Source organism: Antedon mediterranea, chromosome 2, assembly GCF_964355755.1.
Source record: "Antedon mediterranea chromosome 2, ecAntMedi1.1, whole genome shotgun sequence".
NCBI classification, from domain to species: domain Eukaryota; kingdom Metazoa; phylum Echinodermata; class Crinoidea; order Comatulida; family Antedonidae; genus Antedon; species Antedon mediterranea.
The window spans coordinates 6766857-6793748 of NC_092671.1; the positions used below are offsets into that span (position 1 = coordinate 6766857).

Below are 26892 nucleotides of genomic sequence, written 5' to 3' on the forward strand. Positions count from 1 at the left end.
CATCATTAATTTATGCGAAAAGGCAGTAAACGGTAGGTATAGGCCCTCTGTGCATTCATTAATACGGTACATCAACTATGGATTACAATTAACGCCCTCATGAATGTTCCTATAGCTGCGGACCTGTGGAGAAATGAATTATACACAAAATAAATCGTATTACACTCTGTATTATACTTATTTTCTTAGATGTTTAGCAATCAAATTACGTTTGTTGTAATTGTTAACGACTGATTCGATTATTTTTACTCAATTTACCCTTTTCATTCATTTTTATTCGCTAGCAATTCTTTTACAACGGTTTCTTTGTTTAATTACGGCGGAATTAGTTTTAACAAGGCAAGTAACAGTATGCTGAGCTTCGAAAATCAAAGGGTTTATCTGTGGCTGCGACAAGATCAGTTCCATGCCCCGTAACAGACACCCTCGCGGAGAATTATCTATCTATGACAAATTGTGACGTCTTTCTATTGAACATGAAAATCCGGCTGATATAAATTGTTGTTTGTAACTTTTGGTAGTTTACTTAGTAAATATCACATTTTCATCCCTTAATCCAACTCACCATAATTTAGATGACTTAAAAATAAAATGAAATGCAACTCATCACAATGATTAAGCCCACTGACTGTTCTAGTTTTTCTAGATTGACCCTGCTTAAACGGAAAAATACAAATCATGATCAGTAGAAGCGTGATAGTCAGTCATGCTCTCTGAATCGCATTCTAAATGCCTATTGGTTGAATGAGTGAAACTGTCATCATAGGAACGTTCCATTTTCGGGATTAAGTAGCAGAAACAATTATGTAAAGATTACTTAGCCTATAGTGAATATATTCAATCAAATTTGGAACGTTATTGCAGACTATAGTAACTGCAAAACTAAACTTTACATTGAAAATTACCATAATGGTTTCCAGTCATATGTGCATGATACAGACATTTTGTTGCATATTTTCATTTATTTTCATATTGAAAACAATTTTTTTTTTTTTTATAATCTTAATAATGATTTGGCTAGTTTCTCGTTTTCTTCTGATGTCGTATTGACAATTAATTAGATCAAATAAATAACGAAATAAAATTATTGGTAATGCAATGTATAACTAGGCTACATACTAAATCTAAGGTTTTCTTGCTAGCATGTAGCATATTGTATCAGGGAAGAGTAAAATTTAAAATTTTTGTACGATCACTATCTGTGAAACAACGATTGGATCTCAATATTTTATTTTAAAACAATGTTCTCATCTTTCTAAAGATGAATAATGCCTCAGTCAGTCAGTTAATAAATATAAATAAAAAATAAAAAAATAAAATAAAAATAAAATAAATAAATAAATAAATAATTAAGCCCTGATAACTTTATGTGATGTGCCCATAATGGACATGATGATGTCATATCACTACCATATTTGGGAACATCACATGTAGAAGACAGAGCTTAACACCCTTGTTGATAAGGCCTTGGAGTATGAGTTGCAATAAACAATAACAACAGTTTGTTTACGTTTTGTTGTTACTACTACGTTTTTTTTATGAATGAAATGCTTATTGTGTAAGCTCCGCCCACAAAACAAATGGGGATACGCTTGAATAAATCATAGATTTCATTCATTCAAGAAAAAAACCTTCACGACAGAGTAGAGTGCGAGTGTAAAGCGTGTTATCGAAGACAGTCTTTATAGTACTAAAATTATCCTTTGTTGGAACCACTAAAAATATGGAACTGTTTGTTTATATATACCTACTGCATCTACTGGTAAGTTGTAGATATTCTATTGTGAACATAATATTGATTTGTTAACGATCTACATTATGGACAGGTTGTTCAGCATGTAGCCTAATAATTTATGCTGAGATTCTTGACTATCGACGCGCGGAATTACGTAGTCATCACCCACACAACGATAATATTATTCTGTTATGATCGGATGATCCGGCGTGTAGTATTTGTCATCCACGCCCATAACAATATTGTTGTTATTATTAATAATATAAGAAATGTTTGTACGTTAAGAATGTACCATATCTATAATTATATTCTCATTCAGCTACTAAAGCAATTTTATAGTACTATCACTGTGTAGAGTATATATATAACTTCGATATATAATTAAATCTATGTATAAAGTAGCAACCATTTTATAATTAAACTATATTAGAATACAGTGAAGAGTTACTATTAACAAACTATAATTATTGTGCAAATAATATTTTTTTACAACATCTACAGTGTTTTTTTGTTTTATCAGCTCAATTGAATTTTGTACACTATTTAAACATACATGAATTCAGAACATGAGTGGATTTTAAGTATAGTTTTCTTAATATTTATGACATGCTATTAAATTGTTTTTAATGAAAAATAATTAAGATATTTGTATTATTGAGTGATATATTATTGGAATAATATTAATATTATAATATTATTAAAAATTATAAAGTGGAAACAATCAACAACATTTGTCTAGAAATTGATAATTTAAAGGGAATAGGCCTAAGCAAATAATATTTTAACATGTGATTTTGGACTAAAGAACATTATATGATTTAATAAGGATTTTTCATATTACATATTTAGTAAACATTAGTTTAGTCTATATGCGCGGAAAGTAAAGAGGTAACTATTGCATCATCATTCTTGTTTGCAGCCATGTGCACTGATGTATTCATGTAGAAAATTCTCCATGATGTATTCAATACAGATGGTGTCATCAAACAGAATGTCTCAATTGTAAATCAACACTACTGTCGCCCTACTAGCAATTTATTTGCACATTTGTCTTCTTGGAATCTTTCAATTTAAAATAAAATACAGTTATTGAATGTTTGGCCTCGAAAAAAACGTCGGACGCGCCATGGGTGCAATGAATATGGGTCAGTGACCTACTAATGGTCAAGGATTTACTTGGAAGAAGAACCCGATGGGGGAAGCTTAAATTGTTTAATTGTGTCGTAATCGATTAATCTAAATCTTGGATTTGTTTCTTAATGTGAAATTGAACTTAGCAAACAAAACAACAATAGCTAGTCTTTTCAGTAAGGTCCATGGTCCCAGGCCCAAAGTCTACTACATTCAGACCACCGTAGCCTATACAATAAAATAAGTAATAAGGCCCACAGGGCATATTAGGCCTACTAATTACAACACACCTTAGTACCACAGCCGATAAATCAATGGATTATAAATGATAAAGGTTACTACCAGGGTTATGTATACGCAAATTGATGAAAAGATCACTATTATACCAAAGCAGCCAATCCGTTTCAATTCGCGCCAAATCCTATTGACTAATATATTATTAAGACATTTCTCTTTGTGTTCATTGCATTGAGGTTAACCAGAAACTCGAGCATGAATTCTTTTAACTTAAAAAGTCTTTGCTTGTTGAATTGGCTGAATTCCAAATGTTCATTTACAATAAAATCATTTTGCTTTTTGTTATTTATAACCATATTTAGGCCTTTGGAGGAAGTTAGCATTAGATGTACAGTATTGCCAAGTCTACATAACAAATACTATGCGTATAGAAATGAGATCTATTCACATCGACACATTGGCTTTTAGCCTAACTCCTTCTTTCCTGTATTCTATTCAAATTAAATTATTCAACCTATAAATAGAAAGAAACAACATACTGTCGTTTAGTATTTTTGGCGCAACTTCATGATATAAAATCGACGGGAAGTGTACCTCGATGATTCCCAAACTAGAATGTGTTCTACTTTACTTAGGCATATATCATTCAGGCGCAGGATTGGCTATAGCATAAAAAATAACATATAGCTATAACAAATAGCAGTAAGTTATAGCTACATGCATATCATATAGAGCTACAGTTAAATAGCAGTAACTCAAGGTATATAGCTACATGCATGCCATATATAGCTACATTTTGTATGACTATCAGTTATACCATACTACAGCAGATATACACATTTATATTATCAATTATTTCAAGTTTCTTGGCGTGGGAATTTTAGCAGCCAGGTAGCCTTCTTTAAGCATTATTATTATTATAGAGAGAGACCTCCTGTGCGTGATCAGCTCCCTGTGATGGTCCAACCAGAATAAAATCGGTGCAAAATATCATGTGTGCAAAATATCATGTGTTCGACGCCTATTTTATAATAGAACATTGGCTATAAAACATAAAGTGTAATTCTTAGATTCAAATCAATACAGTGCTCTATTATTTAGTTTAATATAAAAAGTATATAGAAACCATTTTATGCCAAGGGAAACAATATAAACCTCAGAATGAGGAAACACAGTAGATTTTCCAGTTCACCTATTAAACAATATAGGCCTACAATAAGTTTCAGCTACCGGTTTGATCGTACACATTCATAAACATACATAAATAAGCATAGTACAAAAAGAAAATAAACAAGGCCAACAGCCATAAGTCGCGTGCTAAAACGCATAGTGATACCGGACCGACAGACCGACCGACATAGTGAACTATAAAAAATGTAAAAGGGAATCTAGGAAGCAGTTTAACCATTAAAGTTCAAGTTTGTAGGGCACACACCTCTCGATCATTTATTTGATTAAAGATCCCTGCCCAAGTGAACAAAAGTGGCTAAATTGTGGTGTAATTTATGTAAAGACCATCAATCAAGGTCGGTGGTCAGGCTATTTTAGCATAGTGAGAGGTGGTAAAAGATATATTAACTTTAGAGATTGTTATTGGTGATTACGTGCTTTGTGTGAAGCTATACACGAATTTGTGGTTTCACTTTATATGCTTTGTAAAGCCTTTTAATTATTCAACACACGATAAGGTAAACTGCAAATTGCATTAACACAAGTGTAAATATTTGAAATTCCAGAATCGAATCTTTTTTTGATGAACGATAATACAAGAAAACAAAATATTTCGATACCAGGCTGTATCATTATACCATAGAGAGGTAGAAGATCTCCCTGATTAGGCCTATCCTTATTATATAAGTATTTTGTTTCAATATAATAATGCATAAGTTACGTTCACTTCTTTCCAAGTTGGAACCATGAATCTGAAGTTATAGAACTTTAAAGTCATTACATTTCAATAATACGAAAGTATGCCCTAAATCACCTTTGTTAATTTGACAACCATTTAATTTGATAAAAACTGTAAATCAACGAAAGCGAAAATCTTCATGTTTTCGTTGAAAGTTGAAATTTAGAAGTTTTTTTCGTTGAAAATTAGTAGAAATAGTCGTCTATTATTCAGGTAACTATGGTGGCCTATGGTGGTGGAAGAGAGGGGAATTTTTAGGGAAGTAACAGTATCCTGGGTTGTAATGTATCTTTGACGTTAATACCATGAAACTATTTAATTGGTTCCCCAGACGTATACGCGCAACTCAAGTTGACCAATCACAAGTGTAGATAATGTCCGGATAATGTCGCTTTGTGATTGGGTCAAATTATTCTGCGTTGTGTGTACGTCGTGAGTGTTGTCGCGGGAACTTTTAGTCTTTTAACAAGAATCCACTGTAATGTAGGCGTTGGTCGGAAGGACTAAACCACACTATAACACCCTTTCGGAAGTGGTTGTCGTATCTAATCTTTTGGCTGTTATACAACTTTGTAGACCTATTTGAAATGATAGCCTTCCTGAAACAAGTGTACCTGCAGCCTCACTCACTCGAGAAAAAATTCTCCGCTCCTGTGCTCAAGCCACGTTGGTCCTCAACTAATTTAATTGTTCCTAGCCTAGATCTGAGGACAACGGACAGAGAAAAATGTAAACAAAAATAAATGATACCGGTACGTCCTTGGAATTTTATAAAATATCTAAATTTCCCCCGACAACAAAATCCAGCATCCTCCACTGATTCAGGACAGTATAACTGTGTTTCACACTAGAAAATATACTTCCTTGGCGGATGTAAATAACATTCCTGATTGATTCTATCATAACATTATCTGTAAGTGTATGTTATTATTAATTGTTTATAATGTATTCAGTTTGTAGAAGAAGTATTGGGAACCGTGACAGTTTCACTAAAACTAAAGAGCTACAGTAACCGAGCAAGCCGAGAACTCGATGGTGATTGCTGTGATAACTTGTGGGGCAGCTGTAGCAACAAATGCGACAACTTCTTCATTATATGTCTTGATAATTATGGCAGGTTTGTTACGAATCTGAATTTCTATAATATAGGCCTATTGTTTTTATCTGTATTATTGACATGGTAAATTTTCTTTTAATCATAACCATATCTTGTATGTGTGCGATCTGTAGCCAAGCCAACTCATTTTAGGAAGAAATGCAGTTCTGGGAGAATGCAGAGATACTTTCTAAATTATATACAGAACAATAATTTATTCCAGAGTTCATATATCTTTTTAAAACAAAGTAGCATAGAGTATCAACTCAAAGACCTTACTCGCATGTTTGTATCCATAAATCTGTGACAATTTTCTTTTTTTTTTTGGTCAATTTATTCTCCTGGGTTAGAGACCACATTAATATACATGAATATTCATAAAGGAAAATTATAATAAAACGTCCACGTGTATAATGAATGAATAAGTCGTGAAGGTATTTTTTTTTACGATTGTCAGTGGCCTGATGCTAATTATTTCCGTGGCGTGACTGGTCACAATACTGAATGGACATTTGGATGATCATGTGACATTTTTATTCTTGTAGTTCATTTTTCATGATTAATATTTTCCATCGAGTAATCATCGGTAAATTAAAACTAATGATATAATGATCGTCATTATCATCTGCATTCGTCACTGAATATTTAATTAACCAAATCAATATACATTTCGGTTTGCATTTTAATTAGATTTTGGCGATATTGCGATGGTAGGTTTGAAACAGAGAGATAGATAATTCATTGTCATTGACTATAGTTAATTGATTATCAAGTACCGGTACTGTACCTATACGGCATTTTAAAACATTTCAATACTGATATTACATAGGCTAAAGTTGAAATGAAACAAAAACATGTTTTGCCTCACAAAAGAGAAAAACAACATTGATATGCCTACAGTATCACCACATTGTTGTCGAACTTTGATTGTCTTATTTTATTCTCGTTATCACTAATCGTCGAGAAACGATATAACTTTCACCATGATGCCATACTTTTTTTCGCCTATCGGGGTGCACAATGACAGTGTAAACTTTAGATTTGTAATTTCACCATATTGAAAACAAATATTTTCGCCTTTCCTTATTGTATTCAAACATATTTAACCATTCAACCATGGACCTATAAATTTTATAGGTCCATGCTTCAACAATCATTTTAATCTCCGTTACACGTCGATCAAAGTTGATGATAATATAAGGTAGAAATGAGAGACTAGTTTATATAGAACCTAAATAATACTTCCTTTAATACTACCTTTAGGGCCTATAAGGATAATGGGGTATTGTATAATAGGAAACTCCATGATATTTTAATTGTTATCGTTTGTTCAATACTTCCTAAGCCGATAGATTAATAGCTTTTCCCATTTCCTTTCCAAAGTTCATTTAAGGAAACCAAAATATTGATTATACCCGGATATGACGTTATTTCTAAAAGTATTATAGGCCTATTCTTGTTAATTACAGATGCCTATGTAAATTTACTGGTATCATAATCCAGTCACCTGATATATAACCGTTTATGAGGTATCAGATCGTATGTTATGATCCATTTCATTCCAATAAAACATACATTTATTGCCAAATATCACACTTTTCATGCTAATTACACATACAGAAGTATGGCACAGCCTACCATGTTTTACGCGATAAGAATGTAGCAAAAACGACCCCCCGATATGCTTTCGATATGCTTTGGTAATGGGTAAAGTTAATGTGTAATTTTAGTATATTATAGTGGCAAATTTTAGTTTTTGTTTCTAAAATAAAGCACGATTGTTACATAACAGTATAAGACCTATACGCTCTTCCCGTCTAATGAGACTCATGCCATCATTCATTATCATAAATTACATCAGTATTCATTTTTAGGCAGCAATTCTTTGCCACTACATACACAGTGTAGGCCTACACCGCACTTCCACCGTATTGCCCAGAGAACACTCCCCAGTATCTTAAACCAGCAACTCAAATACTTCAGTAGTTTGTGGTTTAGTGCCAGATGTGGCAAAAAGACGTTTCATTATCTGCTTAATCCATCCTCTCTCTCGGGATGCACTTGCAGATGTCCGCTTTCTTTGTCAATTATATTCAAAACGGAAGTATCATCTCTCTGTTCAATAAGCATTTTATTATTAATAATAATTATTTAAATTAACTCGCATTTCACTTGGAGGCGTTAGTAGTAGAACCTGTTTCCACAGTGTACGTTTTTTGTGCAGCCGGCCTCATATACTTATTAAGTACGGTAATAATATTGTTTGATACAAATAAACATTGTGAAAAGAGATTTGAAGATATATTAAAGTCACGTCGATTGAAGCACTTAAAATGAACATTTAGCTTTCTCAAAACACCTAAGTCTTCTGGAATAATATGAATATCGTTGCTTCTGGTTAATTATAAACCTTTAGGCCTACAACGACGTGAAGCAGAAGATCGTCGTAAAAAAGGTGTTTTTAAAAAGTGTTGCTACAGAATTCAGTCGTGTTATTATCAATGTTGGTGCAAAGGTTGATATTTTAATAAGCAATACAACGTTTAAACCCTTTAGGCCTAATTATCAATGTTAATATTATGTTAATATTTATATTTTCTTTCAATTTTGCTTGCGCCTTGCATCAATGTTATAAGCCAAATCGTATTTACGTGTGCGCGTTTGTAGGCCTAATTGTAAAATGTTAACTTGTATTTTGTCTATAAAGTAGGTTTTTGTATTTCATATTGTCTGCCTTCCAGATCAAACAACATAAACACATGTCCAAAGGGACGTTACAGGACGAACAAGATTTTCTCCGATGACGACGTGTTCAATTTTCCAAGCGTTCTACCAGGAAATGTTGCGAATCCAATAGTGAAATCATACGCAAGCTGGCCGGTAAGTGCATGTTATGATACTCAGATCTCAACAATCGTTATGGCCCTAAAGGCGAATTTCGGTCGTTTTTCCGTGCCATGGTGGTGCAAACGCTACTATATTTGTTCTGAAAATGACGATGGATTGCAATCAGTCCGACACGGTGTATGGAGGTCCTCTGGAAACATTTTTTAAGAGCGGGGATTTTCCCAGAGCCGGTTGAATTTTTCTATGCGAAAATTCCAACAGCAATTAATACCTACCAATAAAAAAAATGAAAGGTAATCTGACATGTTAATGAGTATGTATCCAGGTGGAAAGGTTGTCCGGTGAATTGAATAAGACATGCCATGCTTAGGTAATAGATACCAATAATATAAAACGAATTTTATATTTATTCGCCATTCAAACAACTGTAAATTGCGTGTGGCCTGGTAACTGAAGTGTCATGGGTTCAAATTCTTAGGAATTTCACAATAAATATATTTGTGTCACATAAACGATAACTTAAAATTAAAGTTTATGCATAAAATAGGAACCAAGTTATCGCTAACATTTAATATTTTGATTATGAATTTGATTATAGTAATTTAACAATATTAACATTTCTGTTTGTAACCGAAGATAGATAAGTGTGGATCTGTCGCGAACATTTCTTTCTTGTGGTTATTATGATAATTAATTAATAACAAACTTTGTTTGGGTCGAAATTATATAATTATAAATTAATAAACCTTGACGGGGTTTGTTTTTTTTTTCAACGGAATCCAATTTTTTTTTCTATTACATTAAGGCAGAAATCATGAATCATAGTTATCTCATGAATTATTAATGATTTCTGCCTTAACCTTATAGCAGAAAAAGTAATGCCACGGTCTTTTAAATTACCGTCGCCGTATGCCATAGGCCAATAACTAATTAATATTTACTGTATATGTTTATTGCAGGGAAGTATACGTGTGAAAATAGAGGTATGGGATGATGATGGCAATTCTGATGATAAAGTGGATTACTATGCCATGAACATAGTGGCACCTGCTGCCAAAGACAGTACCCTTGCTACAGCTACTAGTTACATATTTAATGGAAGAGGCACCTCGGCGTAAGTCATTTTAATGCTCGCCATTCGGCCCAGTAATTGGCTATATCACACGTTCTGCGTCGAGATAGCCCCCAACCTGTGATGATGTTGTTGCCCCAATTGCTAGGTGATTGAGATTGAAGATTCAATAACCATAATAAAATTATATGGCCTAACGATTAATGTTTTTTTTAGTTTGGTAAACAAAAAGATGGAAATTAGTAGTACCAAATTCTAGTTAGAAATTAGTCATAATATACCGTACTTTGTTGTTCAAAAGTTAGATGTGGAAAGTATGATATTAGTCATACCGATAATTTCAAATACACTATAGTTATGATATTTCCGTCTTATACACTTTTATCAATCTTATTTCTTTCATTGTTTATGCATTCTTGATTTTACCAGGGTGGTAAAAAAATCACCATGTTTCATTTGCGTGTTGCTAAATGAATCCTAAGTTTATTTGTATAGTAGCCTACGTCAGTACCGATACCGATTCTTTTATTGTCCAATTAGTGGTAATTATAATTTTGATATCAACAAAAACGAAACTTCTAGTCTATTCAACTCTCACAAATAATCATTGATTGTTGGCAAAATCAGAATAATTTTGGTTGTAAATATACGGTACCAACAAATGTTATAATGTCTGGTCCTTACTATTTTCCTTTTGTTTTCTTAGTTTTTAACTCATTACTGTAAAAGAATTTTGTTTTATTCTTCTAGTACAACCGTCCAATTTAAAGTTTACTGTGATGCAAATTATTACGGAGATGCGTGTAACGTATACTGTGTACCACGTGATGATGCTAGAGGACATTACTTTTGTGATGATGAAACTGGTCAAAAGATATGCTACGCCGGGTATACTGGCAGTAACTGTAACGTCGATTTTAACGATTGCGCCTCAGACCCGTGTCAGAATGGTGGTACATGTACAGATGGTCTCATGATGGTCACGTGTTCATGTCCATCTGGATTTCTTGGTGAGCATTCCGTAAACGTTAATTAAAAATAATAGTTTTATATAGTTAATAAAAGTTATATTTATAAAAACTCTGAAATCGGCAAAAAAATATTTTAAAATAAGATTAAAGAATGATATTGGAATACATTTTCATATTGCACTTTATGGAATAAACATCCCCTAAAAAAATATTCGTGTACTGAAACTTGGTTCCCACTAGGACGTAGACGCAACAAAAGCGGGTTGACCAATCACACGACTGTTTGAATAATCCATCGATTGAGATTGGTCAAATCACTTTTCAATAAACAAAAAAGTTCTTATAATATTATTTTGTTCATTAACTTAGGCCTAAATAAGGAAGGAAGGCCTAAATAAGGTATAAGGAAGGCCTAAATAAGGTATAAGGAAGGCCTAAATAAGGTATAAGCAAGGCCTAAATAAGGTATAAGGAAGGCCTAAATAAGGTATAAGGAAGGCCTAAATAAGGTATAAGGAAGGCCTAAATAAGGTATAAGCAAGGCCTAAATAAGGTATAAGGAAGGCCTAAATAAGGTATAAGGAAGGCCTAAATAAGGTATAAGGAAGGCCTAAATAAGGTATAAGCAAGGCCTAAATAAGGTATAAGGAAGGTCTAAATAAGGTATAAGGAAGGTCTAAATAAGGTATAAGGAAGGCCTAAATAAGGTATAAGGAAGGCCTAAATAAGGTATAAGGAAGGCCTAAATAAGGTATAAGGAAGGCCTAAATAAGGTATAAAGAAGGCCTAAATAAGGTATAAGGAAGGCCTAAATAAGGTATAAGGAAGGCCTAAATAAGGTATAAGCAAGGCCTAAATAAGGTATAAGCAAGACCTAAAGTATAAACAATAACCCCGTTTACGAACCACATTATACGACAGACGGAGACATAATCATAATCAAATCGAATCTGTCATTTATAACTCATTAAGTGTTTTCTTTCAACGGTTTATTATATAGCCTATTTCATAGATTTCAATGTGTTCTATTTTCTAAAATTACTACATGGTACGTAGACCATGTGGTGTTTGAATCTAATTCGTTTACTTATTAAAACTATAAATAGGATAATGGCTTTTTAGAATCACAAGATGGTGAGAAAGTTATTTTGTTTATAGTTTGCATTATATCTTCTGATCTGTTTTTAAAACTGTTTAAAATACAATATTTCAATCAATCAAAACCAAAAATTTGACAATCTGAAAGCGTCCGTCTCCATGTCGTCATGTTTGAACACAAGTCTATTGTTGTGAAATTGTTCCGTCCAAATTGAATTGAATTATGTCTTTCTTTACCATTTCACTTACTAAATCGTTATAGTTTGTAATAAATACAATAGTAACAATTAACAATTCTCATTTTTCTTTTTACGCATCCAACAATGAGTAACTGGCCAGTTTCAGGATGGATAAACTATTTTATAATTTATCGTGCTTATAAACAGTAACTAAATCTTAGGCTTAGAAAGGAGTGGAGTTGAAAGAGTCGTTAGTTATAACCCTGGCACTAGGTCAGGATTGACCTTGGGATTGGAACTAGCATGTTAACCACCAAGCTACCGCTCCACTGCACATTTAATATATAAGAACACTGTGGTGAAAATTATGTTTCTATAGAACAGTTGGGAAACATGTACTGTGGTGAAAATTATGTTTCTATAGAACAGTTGGGAAACTCTAATAAGCTTCCCGGCACAGTCATAGAATTAGTATATAACAAGCTGTCAACTGTAGTATGTATTATTTAAAACTATGGTATCACATATTTTGTTGTGCCTTATCAATAACCTCATCAATCCGTTTTTCTTGCAGGATCGTTGTGTCAGATTGATATAAACGAATGTGAAAGTTCGCCATGCATGAACGGTGCTACATGTGTGGACGACGCCGGCCATTACGCTTGCCGATGTGTTCCAGGTTACGACGGCTACAGTTGTGAAAATGAGATCGACGAATGTCAATCGTTTCCTTGTATGAACAACGCCAACTGTACAGATCTACTCAACGACTATGAATGTTCTTGCGTACCTGGATACGACGGAAAGAACTGCCAGGTTGACCTTGATGAATGTGAGAGTTCTCCATGTCATAACAACGGTACCTGTACGCACGGCATTGACACGTTCTCTTGCGAATGCCCGTCTGGCTTCACTGATTATCTATGTCAAACGGAGATAGACGAGTGTCAGAGCGCGCCATGCCAGCATGATGCTACGTGCGTGGACGTTATAGATCAATTTATATGTAGGTGTGCTCCGGGCTACGATGGAACCACCTGCGACATCAACATAGACGAATGCAGTAGCGACCCTTGCTTTCACAACAGTACATGTGTTGATCAGGTTAATGGTTTCGAATGCGCATGTACTGGTGGTTATTCTGGTGTCCTATGTGAAGACGAAATCAATGAATGCTTGAGCGTTCCTTGTTTAAATAATGGCACCTGCCGTGATGATATAAACTCTTATGAATGCGCCTGTCTAGATGGGTTTTATGGCGTAAACTGTGGTTTCGAAACCAACGAGTGTTTGAGTGATCCGTGTTTTCATGGAGGCTCCTGTGTTGATCTTATAAATCAGTTCAAATGTAAATGTGTACCAGGGTACATCGGAGAACGATGTGAAACTGACATAAACGAGTGCGCAAGTGCCCCATGTGAGAACAACTCAACGTGTATTGATTTGATTAATGAATACACATGCTCATGCGCAGATGGGTTTAGTGGCGTTAACTGCGAGGTGAACATAAACGAGTGTGCAAGTCATCCATGTTTTAACAACGCCACTTGTGTGGACATGGTGGATGGATTTCAGTGTGAATGTCTGCCAGGATTCGAAAGCACTTTGTGTGAAATCGAATCCAACGAATGTGAAAGTGACCCGTGTGTCAACAATGGAACGTGCATCGATAATATCAATTTCTTCTCGTGCGTTTGTCTAAATGGATTTACAGGAGATACATGCGAGATTGAAATTGACGAATGTGCTAGCCAACCATGCCAAAATAACGCTACGTGTCTGGATTATGTCAATGAATTTGCATGCACGTGCGCACCTGGCTATTCTGGTGTCCACTGCGAGATCAACACAGATGAATGTGCAAGTCTACCATGTGGACACAATGGACGGTGTATTGATTATGTTAATGGTTTCCAGTGTGAATGCGCATCTGGGTACTCGGGTGTCGTATGCGAAACAAATATAAATGAATGTGAAAGCGCGCCATGTTTTCATAACAGTACGTGTATCGATGGAGTAGATCGTTTCAGTTGTACGTGTCTTGCCGGTTACGAAGGGCGGCAATGCGAGTTTGAAATAAATGAATGTTTGAACTACCCATGCCAGAATAATGGAACTTGTATAGATAAACTAAACCACCATCTATGCGTATGTGCTCCAGGATTCAACGGAAGCTTGTGCGAGGTTGATATCGATGAATGCGAAAGCAGTCCATGTGAAAATGGTGCACACTGTAATGATTACGTTAATGGATATGAGTGTGAATGTCGTGCTGGTTATGCAGGAACCACGTGTGAAAAAAACATTGACGAGTGTGCTAGTTACCCTTGTGCAAACGGCGCTACATGCCAAGACCTTATTGCTGGGGTTAATTGCACATGTATGCCAGGATTCACAGGAAGATTATGCGACGAAAACATCAATGAATGTGGTAGTTCTCCGTGCCATAATGGCGCTACGTGCCTTGATGGTGTCGACGAGTTTACGTGTGAATGCATCCCTGGCTTTGAAGGCGAGTTTTGTGAGACTAACATTGATGAATGTTTAAGTAGTCCCTGTAGGAACAACGCAACTTGTATAGATCATGTGAACAGATTTGTTTGTTTGTGTCATCCGGGTTATTCTGGAAGTTCCTGCCAAACTGATGTTGATGAATGTTCGAGTCTTCCGTGTTTAAATGGTGCACAGTGTTCTGATTTTATAAATGGATACAACTGCGCATGCTTGCCAGGATTTGCAGGCGTGAACTGTCAAGTTAACGTGGATGAATGTGCAAGTCAGCCTTGTCTTAACTCAGCAACGTGTGTCAACCAAGTGAACACGTTTCTTTGCGAATGCGCACCTGGTTACGAGGGACAGCTCTGTTCAGTTGATACCAATGAATGTCTGAGCGACCCATGTCAAAATAATGCTACTTGTATAGATAAAGTCAACGGGTTTGAATGTACATGTCTTCTTGGGTTTTCCGGGATAACTTGTGAAACAGAGGTGAATGAATGCAACAGCTTTCCTTGTCAAAATGACGGTGAATGTATCGACCAAATAAATAAATATCAATGCGCGTGTATGCCTTTGTATTACGGTGAGAATTGTGAGATGAAGACCGATCCGTGCTTAAATTCCACATGTGGTGTTCATGGAACTTGTGTGGAAGAAAAACATGGCTTCCACTGTCAGTGTAATCCTGGATTTAAAGGAAGCAACTGTGAAGAGGAAATAGACGAATGCGGTAGTGGTCCTTGTCAGAATGGAGCTACGTGTACTGATGACATAAACAGCTATTCCTGTACTTGTGTGGTTGGCTTCAATGGTGATAACTGCCAGAAGAACATTGATGACTGTATTGGCATAGATTGCAGGAATGGAATTTGTATTGATGGTATTTCAGCGTTTAATTGTCGCTGTTCTGAAGGGTTTACGGGCGAGTTTTGCTCTCATAATGTCGATGAATGCAAATCTGATCCATGTTTTAACAACGCCACGTGTATTGATGGAATTAATGGCTACAGATGTGAATGTGACACTGGGTTCTATGGTGACCATTGTGATTTGACGTCACCTCCTACCACACTAGCTCCTGATTGGTGTGAAGGAGTATCTTGTCAGCATGAAGGAAAGTGTGTAAAATTGGAATCCACTTTCAGGTGAGTTTAATTTAATTCAGTAGATTACATGGTAAACGACAAGTTTACTACAATGTATAGATAGACATGTGGGGTTTACATTGAGATGGCAAAACTTTTAGAAAAATCCCATTGCCGTTATGTTTGGATTTTCGAGGCAAAGGTATAACGTACGTAAACCAAACAAATTCAAAGTAAAAGAAACGAAAATAATATACTTATTAGAATTGAATAACTTTCACTTATATACTATTTAATACAGCAGAACAATCATGCCGAACTCTACAGTCGTTTGACTATACCAATATTTATAAATGAGGTTTAAAGAGTGTACTTTCTGTTATTAGATGTGACTGTGCGACTGGATTTGTAGGCCCCTTCTGTGAGACGGATATCTGCCAGACGTCACCATGTTTCAATGGAAAATGTACAAGAACGGAATCAAGTTTAGGTTTTCGTTGCACGTGTCAACCAGGTTTCATAGGAACATTCTGTGATGCTGGTAAGTATGATTTTCAACTGATGGACACACTTGCTTTTCTGTACACAATTCGGATCTATCTGTTTTCCTGGGTTACGCAATGCCTTGGTGTGAAGAAGACACATGAACACAAATACCAAACCATTTTACCGCTTACTGGCAAATTTACGCTTATTTTACGAACTTCGATAAACAGACCAATTATAGTTGATATTGCTTTTGTAGCTAGCTTTATTATTACTCTCTCAATTTAAATTCTTTTTCAGAATCAACTCTAAATTCTTACGCAATCATTTTGAAAGTTGCTGGTGGTAGTGTTAATACTACAGAACTGGAAAATAAGATTGAATTACTCTTAGATCCAAGTGGATCAGATGGAGTCAAGGTAGAGATTGTTGACATCATCGAGTCTAACAGTGTACGAAGTAAAAGAAGTTCAAAGTAAGAATGAAATGCTTCCATTTGGCCTTCAATCGAAATAATTGTAAAAGAAAGAGTCAGATTACTGTAAAATAATCCTAAAATATGTTACGAAACGGTTGCTTGGACTGGCAACTACCCAATTTTGTTTCAACTTATGTGGTAATATCAACCAGAGAAAGTTATTTTATTTACTTTATTCAAAACAACAACAATACATGGCAACGGTGCAACACCCGGGGGATTGGCACGAGATCGAATTGGCTCTCCATACTGCTTTACCTAAAGATAATGACATCAAACAAAACACTGTACCGGTATATAATAGTGAAAACACTTCTTTTAGTTCAGCCATGCTTCCTAATCTTTTTATATATCATTCTGCAACAGACTGTTCATAATATTATATTATAATTTTTTAGGAGTTCCAACATTAAAGTTGTTTTTATTGCAAAACGTAATGGAAGTTTGATGAAGACAGACGAACTGGACAGTAAAGTTACACAGCTGTCTGTCACTGACTTCAACCGTGTGATGGCACCTTATGAGATATCTCCAGATACGCCTACCAATCAAGAACAATCAGCCCAAGATTCAACATTTGTAAGTTGATTGTTTCTAAAATTATTCAGCTTCCTTCTATAACTTGTGTACTAACGGTCAGCATCATGCGTCCACTCCTTTGTCCTACCTTATAAACGTTTTACCTTATAAACGTTTTACCTACCTTATAAACCGTGTTCCTTCCTTATAAAACGGTTTTCCTACCTTATAAACATTTTTCCTTCCAGTATAATAAACGTTTTTCCTTCCAGTATAATAAACGTTTTTCCTTCCTTATAAACATTTTTCCACCTTATAAACGTTTTTCCTACCTTATAAAAGTTTTTCCTTCCTTATTAACGTTTTTCCTATCTTATAAACGTTTTTCCTATCTTATAAACGTTTTTCCTATCTTATAAACGTTTTTCCTACCTTCCTTATTAAACGTTTTCTTTCCTTATAAACGTTTTTCCTTCCATATTCCACGTTTTCTTTTAATAGTAACCTTATTGTGAAAGTGCATTATAATGTTTTATCATGCATGTATTTTATTTTGCGATTTGCTTTCGAATTTGACAATGGAAATTTACAAGTGTGTTATCTTTTATCTTTTAGAAGTCATGGATGTTAGGAAATTGGCAAACCATTGTATTTGCATCCGCCGGCTTCCTTACTATTATGTTTATCACAGTTCTACTGATAATGAAGGTCAAAAGGTAGACCAAAATATTGTCACTTATTGTTTTTAATTCAATTGATTGCATTATAGACAAGAGAAAATAACGATGCAATCGACTGATAGTCTTCTGAAAGTGAAATCACATAACTGTATGTCTATAGAAACAATCTTATGTGTGTGATCTGAGAACTGCTAAACAATATTTGATATTTGTTGTGAACTCCAAACAGATATTTTCTAAATCTATCAAACGTTTTAGATCTAGTTTATAACGGGTTTTTTTCAATGAATTTTTAGGAGGAGGAGAGAGGAAAAGGCACTGAACCCAGTTGTTCGTGTTGAGAGTGTAAAATTCATAAACCCTGTGACATCATACTTTGAAGGTGCAGAATATAACGGAGGAAAACCAAACATGTTTCCCACAGATACGTTACTAACCGAAGTGATGGAACTTGACGATGATACAGCGTGGGATAGACCAGAAATGGAAATGTCGACATTTAAACAAGAATAATGCGTCAACTGTCTTTGAAACGCGTTTTATAAAACGTAATCTTTTTCTAAACAAATCTTTTTATTTTAATTATATGAAATATTAATTTTGATTCTTTGAAACTGTACCAACATTATGGTGTTAATGTTAAAATATGTGCCTAATTTACTTGCCAATTCATTGTATATTTGTATATATTTATTAAAAATGATGTTTTGTAACTATGAAAACTTATATAATAAGAAATGTAAATCTTATGTTGTATTATATAAATGTTTGTTGTATTATATAAAGATCTTATTAATTATAATAATTAATATATTGCTAATATTTATAATTAGTTTGGTGTGCTTTAGTTAAACTCTTAATATTGATTGAAAGTTTTCATATTGAAAATGAAGAAATGCCCATCTGACTGCCGCCTGATCAACTGTTTATCTGGAGACGCCCCACGAAATGTTTGTGTTTTTTTGGTAATAGGAATCCCAGACCATGAAATGTGTATTCTGTATATGTATTTTTTTCGTTTGAAATGTAAATATGTTGATCTTGTAAATATTAATAAGTTATTTAATATAAATCAGTGAGTTAAAAACAAAAGAAAGGTGCAAAATACATTATTTAACTAACATAATTGGAGTGACAAAAGTATGTTGTCAGGGAGGGTGGATGTTGGGTGGAGACTGAATTTTGTAGTATTTTATTATAGAGAAACAACGTTTTACACATGTGGTAAATGACAGTACGGCATTGATGATACACATGTATTTATGCAAATTAGATTTATTTGTGAGATATTTTGTCTCTAGATCTGAATATTACGGTACAATACTAAATATTATCATTTTACGAAAATGATGTACTATCGGATAATCGATAATAATAAACTGCCATAGACACTCTCCATAACGATATAATGATTTTATAAAACACTTACTTTCATGAGGTATAATAATGTTAAACATTCGAGGCGGGAAAATAAATAATTATAGTAGATTTGACCAATGACGTTGGGTGCGAGTATCCCATGTCTATAAATACTTTACTGTAAAGGCACACGCATAACAGGGTATTGGCTCTTAGAAGCTGATCAAGCACCCGTTAGACGACTGGAATTTCACTTCTTACAATTATTATCTGAATCAGTACTGATATGGTATTTTGATAGACTTTAGCCTACTTTTGTTTGATTGCATATGAAGCAAAATTTATAAATGAAGTGATTTCACATGTGGTGGTGCAAGGTAATATACAATGGGAAGAAGGATGTGTAACTTAACTACATTCCGCTAAAACTTGATTTATTGTTTGTTGAAAGCAATACTAATTTTATACTTACATTTACTAAAATTTGTGTTGTCGATGTTTTGACACTTAAAAGTGTGTGTTCATCGTAAATGTTTTACTAATGATAGAGCTACGTAAACTTGTTTGTATTGAATCAACAAAAGCTGGGACTAGCTATGCCTACTTGTTTAACTGCATATCATGACTTGTATTTATATTATGTGGAGGGTTATTTCTGAGCAGCCCGCCACATAGTAATTTGCTGTCTGTGTTTTATGTTTAATTTAAGTTAATAATTAAAATTTATTTCAGTATATTGAAGAATAAATATTTCAATGAATGAAAAGTAATTGTCATATATATTTTATGTTATGTTATTTAAAGGATTATCAATCGTAAATTAATCACTATCCTATTAGATAAAGGTCGTAATCACCCTGATACAGGGGCTTTTTTGTGAACCAGTTCACCAGAGTAACCCTCTACTCGTCTCGAATGATCAACTGGGTTCTTTGAAGTGCACACGGGTTATAACTGTGTACACTACTAGACCTACGGGTTATAGTCCTAGAAGACTTATTCCACCACCAGAACTAGGAGCGAGTTGGCCTCGAACAACCCTTGCCGATATTTACGCGGTGTGCACAAATGAATTCTATAAGAAGCTTTGTGAAAAGGTGACGTAGATGGCAGGTAGGCCAAAGGTTGTTGGTTAGTTGGTTTGGGTTAAGGAGGCGTCTTCTTGTATATTCCTCTCATCATAAAGAAATTACCATTACACAATTCACTGGTGTTTCCTTTCACATCATCGATATAGTTTGAGACAGAACTCACATCCGATTTTTTTCCTGAATGACGCAGAGTCGAATTTGAAGCAACCACCATCACCGTAAACTTAATACAGTAATTTACCATTCTCAGTGAACTCGAATATAGCAGGTTAAACTTTATTGACATTACATTTTGTTCAATACATATACAGTACAAACATTTTTATGTGTACAAATAGCAAAAAATAAAACTAGCTGTAAAAGTCGCTCAAGGTCGTCAAACATGAATGTCATATAGTGCATAATATAACCAGGGATAATTAGGCCTATATATATAAATATATATCCAAAGGCAAAATACTGAAAAAATGACAATGCTGTGGGTATCAGTGGGTGGATCTCAATAGAGAAAAAAAACGAAAAGCTAAATCATCTATTAACGCTAATTTTGCGTTACATGTGTTTTGTTTGGCATCAGTATAACGCATTGGTAGTTGTAGTAATAGTTGGTTGTTGTAAAATACTCTACTACTCTTATTCACTCTATATTTTCCAAAAGAGCAAGAACTTACAGAGAAACAGAATGTGTATAACGTGTTCAAACTTTCGTTTTAATCTATCACCGATTTGAAAGCATTTGGGCACAATGGTTTCAAGAACTGTGCATTACAGAGCAATAGACGATTTATAAATACATATATACAGTAAACGAGTTAGTTAATCTGTAGAAAAATATCTAGAAAGAAAATGTTTAAAAAGACTTAATATCTCACATTTATAAATGAGAAAAAGAAATTATGTACGTAAATATAAAAAAACACCTTCAGAAATCATAATATATTCAGATTGAAAGGAAAGAGGTAGGAGAGCGGTAGCACTAGAGTACACAAGTCTACAGAATACCCTATTTCTACGCACATTGATCATTCTACATTATTTCTATTAACGCCAATGGTGAAAAAAAGAGTGCACTTACAGCATCATCTTGCTAGTGTAAAACTAAAATTTATATACAATCATTCAAGGTATATTTTATTTGTATTTAGAAAAATGTTTAAAGAACCATACACTTGTTGTCGTTTACAAATATAACTATAATAAGTACAAAATAATAACTAACAATAAGTACATAAAATTCAGCGTCAAGCCATCTACGAGTAGGCTTGGAATTTGAAGCCCAAGATACTGGTTCATGTGGGCTTCTTTTTGCTTTCACTAGGAATGGTTTAACAGCCTAGGCTCAAGGTTAATTTCTCTATTGCAGTCCGCCATTGCCGCGGTGTTGTTAATCATCAGACTCAAACTGTTTTAGCTTCTCTCTCAGTTCTTTAATTGTCTTGTTCTTGTTTTGCAGCATACTCTTCAAGTTCTTGTATGCTCCTGTTTGACTAAATTTCTTATCAAGTTCCTGGAACAGAAAATAACGTTTTAGTTCATACAATGTCTCACACAAGACATGGTATAGAATAAATGGGTTTCGAAAATTTTAAAATGTAAAAAGAAATATAACTAGACATGAAACTCGTCACTTTGACGAGTTAGTTATCCGCACAACGACAAACGCCACGTGCACGTCATACGTTAGAATATTGCACACAGATAAAGATTATGGCATTATGACAAGAACTGAAGAATATGATATGCTGTTAGTGCTGAATTCTGTCAATTTTGTGTCATATAGTATATACATGCAAACAGTATAATCTGTATACATATTACATACAGTGTAGAATAGGTGAAATTACGAGACCCGCCATTTATTCAAATTTTTAACATGGCGACGGTATCAAAATGAAACACTTAAATATCAATTTCAGAAGGAAATTATCTCAGAAACAACATATTAACGTGTAGAAGAAATTTGAATACGTAAGATATAGATGCGCACCCTTTTAAATGTGATGAACTATTACGCAAAATATGAAAATACGACTTTTTTTATTCAACTGGCCATATGATGACGTCACAACATCCGATTGGCAAAATGTTTACATGAATTCGTATCTACAATCCAATAGCTTCCAGAAAACGTTTTAATCGTGATTATCACATTTTATTCTTACGAGCTATTACAGATTAAAATTTACTGTAAAGATGAAATTAATGACCCACGTAATTAAAATTTTTAGGCATGATGACGTTATAAAAATTAAAATATTTTTATCTCATGCTAAAGAAAGTTGATTGACCTAGACAATATATAAATATAGGAGAAAAAGGAATACAGATAAGCGTGATGCGCTCCATTGAATGTGATGAGCAATAACGAAAGAGACAAAAATCCTATATTTTATATTCGTGTGGCCATACGATTACGTCACAATGTTTTTTTAGCCTTATCGATGCATGATCCGATATCTACAACTCATCAACTTCTAGATTTTGTAATAAAAATAAACGGTTCACGGTTTACTTTAGAAACTATGACTGTTTAAAAAAAGACATTATTTTGATGATTTTTTAAGCTTTTTCATAAAAAACGCGCACAAATTGTCTAATTCAACGTGTTCGTATGGCGTTATTTAAACTGGAAAAGGTCTAAATTGTTTTCAAAATTACTAGGAAAGGCTTGAAAAATATAATTCAAGAGAAAAAAATATGGTGTTAACGCTGCGTGTGCACCGCGCGCGTAAAAATTTGCGCGCCCGTGGGAATTTTTGACATGCTCAAAATGACATGAAACGCGTAAAAAATTGATTAGAAATTAATTTTGCGCATTTTGAAATTTTAAATGCGCGTGCGCGCGTAACTTCTTGTGAAACATGCCATTTTTAATCCGTAGAAAGTTTGCCCCTGATATGACTTAAATTTTGTCAAAGTGTCAATACTAAATGACTTTTGGTTTTTAATCTATGTTAAATCATTGAAATTCATAAAATTGCGCGTAAGTCACGTTGCGCAACTATGACGTCATTCAAAAATAGGAGGTGCACAACTTCACGTAAATGCCCATATGTTGTCAAAGTTATGAAATGTTATGTTTACACATTTTAGAGAAACGCGATCCACAAAAAGGAAGGATGGAAACGAGAATAATACAGAAAAAAAATGTTGATCTCATACAATAACAAGGAGTTATCCGCTTGGTATACCAAGCGGATAACTAATAAAGAATGTGGTACCTTTTCAGTCATCCTCAATTGCTCTTGCACTGCCAGCAGTTTGTGAGCTGTATCTGCTAGGTCACCCTGGAGACCGTCAGCTTTGGCAGAACTTAAAATCTTATTCTGAAAACAAATGTAGACAGATATATTGTTTATATTTTCCTTACCAAATCAATTTAGATTAGTGTAATTTGAATACAAACGGACATACTTTAATGCTCATGTATAAACTCCTGGAGCATTTGACTACCTTTCAATTTAGATAAGATGTTATTACAGACAGGTATGAAAATACATTTTAGCCTTTACAAAGTTTAATCAGTCCATCTGCATAGTGCCATTCCAATGTCATCATAGTGACCTGGAGCGGATGATGAGTATTTAAAAGGTAGATGGTTCAAGAGCCTACTGTACGTTCAACAGAAATCAAAGTCCAATCTCCAAATCTGTGGTTTATACCAATAATTACCTTCTCCATTTCTGATTGGGCAGCATTTATCTGATCTTGTAGACTACTTGTATCATACGGTTGATGATGACTTTGGTTTCGTGCGGCTCCAAGTTCATCTTGTGTCTTTCGTAAATCAGACTCTAACTTTGACTTATCACTGAAAGCATCGGATGCCTATTAAAAAAAAGTTCTGATTTGAGAAAGAGTAGTTAAGTATCAGCAAGTTTTGCTAACTTTTTAAGTATTTTTTAAGAGCCTGAGGGGTTGCCAGTGGTAGTGAACAGAGATAATGAGATTTGAAAAAGTAGTATACTAAGGACATTCAAATTGTCAAAAAATGGCATTCTAACTAAGTTCATCACCTCATCCCCTATCAATTTTAGCATGGATAGAACATTAGGTTAAGTTCAGAATTAATTTTAATTTTAGGGCATGGAACAAACTGTGTAGAAATTGCGGATAGATATAGCACTAAAGAGTTAAAAAAAAAAAAATCTATTTCATTCACCTTTGCTTCAACTTGTTGCAGCCTTGTTTTCAACTTGTCATTTTCTGCTGTTAGTCTGTCAATCTCATTCTGCAGTAACTGCACTCCTCCACCTTCCAATGGATTCAACTTTCTCATTTCAAAGGTCGGTTTTGAGGATGCCTGCAAAACAATCGCAGTGGTTGACAAAACACATGCATTATTTTGATATTAAAGCAACAGAATATTTTATGACAGCATAACAATTAAAGGATATTTATCATAATTCTGAATATTACATTAAATATTACATTACTGTACATTGAATTTTTGGTTTAACAGCATTGCACATAAACTCTGAAACAAAGCATACCTCATGATTTGAAAAATAATAATTAACATGCTTCAGGCAAATAATTTAAATATGCATTGTTTGTGATCTTAGCTACTTACCGCTTTTCCAGAAAATTCCAGGTCTTCAAAGTCTGCAATCATATCTATCAATTCCCTGCAAATTAAAATCAACATGCATATTTATATTATTTACAAATAAAATATTTGTAAACACAGTAACCATGGTATCTATTTGTCAAGATAGTACTATAACAACTTGCCAGGTTTTTTTGTTTACATACAATACAATGTTAATACAGTGTTCATTTAATTTCCAGTAATGTCATTTGGTCTAGAAGATTTCACCTGTTTTCTAATTCTGAAATGTTGGCTTGCAGAAGTAAATGCCATTTTTCTGCCTGTTGAAATAGCTGTCTCAGCAAAAGAACATTTGTATGGGTGTTGTTGATAAGTTCTGTCTCAACTTCTCCTCGCAGCACAACCTGTAGGCCATCCAACATGTCGGTTACTTCATCAGCTGTAAAGGTGTCCTCTGTCAATCTATGCATCAAAAGGAAAAAAGGGTATGATGAGTAGGGTAGGGTATCATATTTTAGGTTCCTGGGGTATGCCTTGTTGTATGCATTGGCTATATTAGCAATGTATTAGCAATTCAAAGAAGGGCTAGACTGAGAAAGCAAAAAATATCCTCAAACCGTTTCAGATTCTGAACACTGTACATAGCATGCAATTTATTTAATCAAAACTTTAAAAGATAAGTAATATTATAATTTATATAAATATTTATCACACTGTATTATTTAATGATTGTACTATGTACAAAACATGCAGTATCTCAAAATTGTAATGATTTTGACAATAAAGTTGAATTTATTGTATATATTCTTGTATTTAGAAATGACTATCAACCATACATTTTAGATTTTATTTTGGACAAGATTCTTTCTACAGCTATTCAAAATTATTGTTATTAAAGTTTAACTGTAATGGAAATAATAAATAAATATTTAAAAAAAGGGGAATGAAAAAACAAGAAATTATACCGGCTATCTTTTAGATCTTGAAATCCTGAGTCAACAGCTTTCAGGTTCTGAGTTCTAAGGTAACGAGCAAATCTCATATAATTAACAACCACTTCATGATGATGTTCATTCAAACCAAGATCTCCACCAGACTAGTTGAAAGAAAAACAAATCGAACAAAAGGGAATAAAATTGTTACGTTTACGATTCTGTTGTTATTGATTGAGTTAAATAATTAATATTAAGATTTAATTTAAATTAATCATTATTACTCCTACAACACAAGGACTTGCGTCTATAAATAAAGGTGATTAAAGTGATTACGTATTGCCAGCCTAAGTCGTCAATTCTGAGATCAAAAAGTAGAGCCTAGGCCTAGACACGGGCCGTAGTCTTGGTCCTAGATCTAGGCCTAGACTCAGTTCGCCTGTTGTAGGAGTGCACAGCGAGCATACGTCACTCAAATAAAATAGATAGCCTACTAGGCCTAGAGGCCTCCTACCTAAAAACTAGGCTAGCTAGTAGGCCTAAAATAAAAACAATAGATAGTCATAGTTCCAGTGAATATGCAAAAATGTCAAGATCAAACTTCAATAATATAACTTACCATTTTGAGTGTGTAAGTGGAGGTTTTTAGAAATTAGTATCAACACCCCACCGCCTATTTTAATATTGACAAAAAATGAATTGAACAGCGTCACCGTCGCTATAGTACAATTTTTATGAAACGCCGTAAATGCATAAATAATTATACTTATTTAGTATTTGTTATTTTTTATCATATGTCTTGCATTTAGAGTAGTAATGAGCTCAAACTAATTTAGTGATATTACATAACTTTGTGATGTGAAACTTAATTAGAGCAGCGCATGAGCAATACAATGTTACAGTATCTGTAAATGATTGCGTGCCACAGTTAGATAA

At 34.0% G+C, this 26892-nt stretch overlaps 2 protein-coding genes across 2 annotated transcripts; one reads left to right on the plus strand and one right to left on the minus strand.

The window, feature by feature from the left end:
- The first annotated feature begins 1637 nt into the window (after window positions 1-1637).
- LOC140039225 (uncharacterized) lies at window positions 1638-20157 on the plus strand. The gene is made up of 11 exons (XM_072084824.1): window positions 1638-1762; window positions 5966-6129; window positions 8850-8988; window positions 9915-10069; window positions 10778-11037; window positions 12850-15919; window positions 16246-16400; window positions 16646-16820; window positions 17222-17402; window positions 17958-18058; window positions 18319-20157. Exons 1-11 carry the CDS (start codon window positions 1724-1726, stop codon window positions 18533-18535), a joined length of 4656 nt encoding a protein of 1551 aa, XP_071940925.1. The 5' UTR covers window positions 1638-1723; the 3' UTR covers window positions 18536-20157.
- Window positions 20158-20719: 562 nt separating this feature from the next.
- LOC140040204 (leucine zipper transcription factor-like protein 1) lies at window positions 20720-26645 on the minus strand. The gene is made up of 8 exons (XM_072085960.1): window positions 26576-26645; window positions 25990-26120; window positions 25292-25486; window positions 25046-25100; window positions 24635-24775; window positions 24145-24300; window positions 23694-23798; window positions 20720-21979 (listed from the first exon to the last, which is right to left on the minus strand). Exons 1-8 carry the CDS (start codon window positions 26576-26578, stop codon window positions 21857-21859), a joined length of 909 nt encoding a protein of 302 aa, XP_071942061.1. The 5' UTR covers window positions 26579-26645; the 3' UTR covers window positions 20720-21856.
- Between the last annotated feature and the right edge of the window lie 247 nt (window positions 26646-26892).

Bases quoted from the DNA above. Each gene is read 5' to 3' on its own strand.
- LOC140040204 (XM_072085960.1), bottom strand. The intron at 25,487-25,989 runs GTATAATTTCTT...TTTGATGCATAG, and splicing joins CAAGATCTAAAAGATAGCCG to ATTGACAGAGGACACCTTTA. The intron at 23,799-24,144 runs GTAATTATTGGT...ATTTGTTTTCAG, and splicing joins CCCAATCAGAAATGGAGAAG to AATAAGATTTTAAGTTCTGC.
- LOC140039225 (XM_072084824.1), top strand. From the start codon at position 1,724: ATGGAACTGTTTGTTTATATATACCTACTGCATCTACTG. The intron at 11,038-12,849 runs GTGAGCATTCCG...TTTTTCTTGCAG, and splicing joins ATGTCCATCTGGATTTCTTG to GATCGTTGTGTCAGATTGAT. The intron at 15,920-16,245 runs GTGAGTTTAATT...TTCTGTTATTAG, and splicing joins AAATTGGAATCCACTTTCAG to ATGTGACTGTGCGACTGGAT.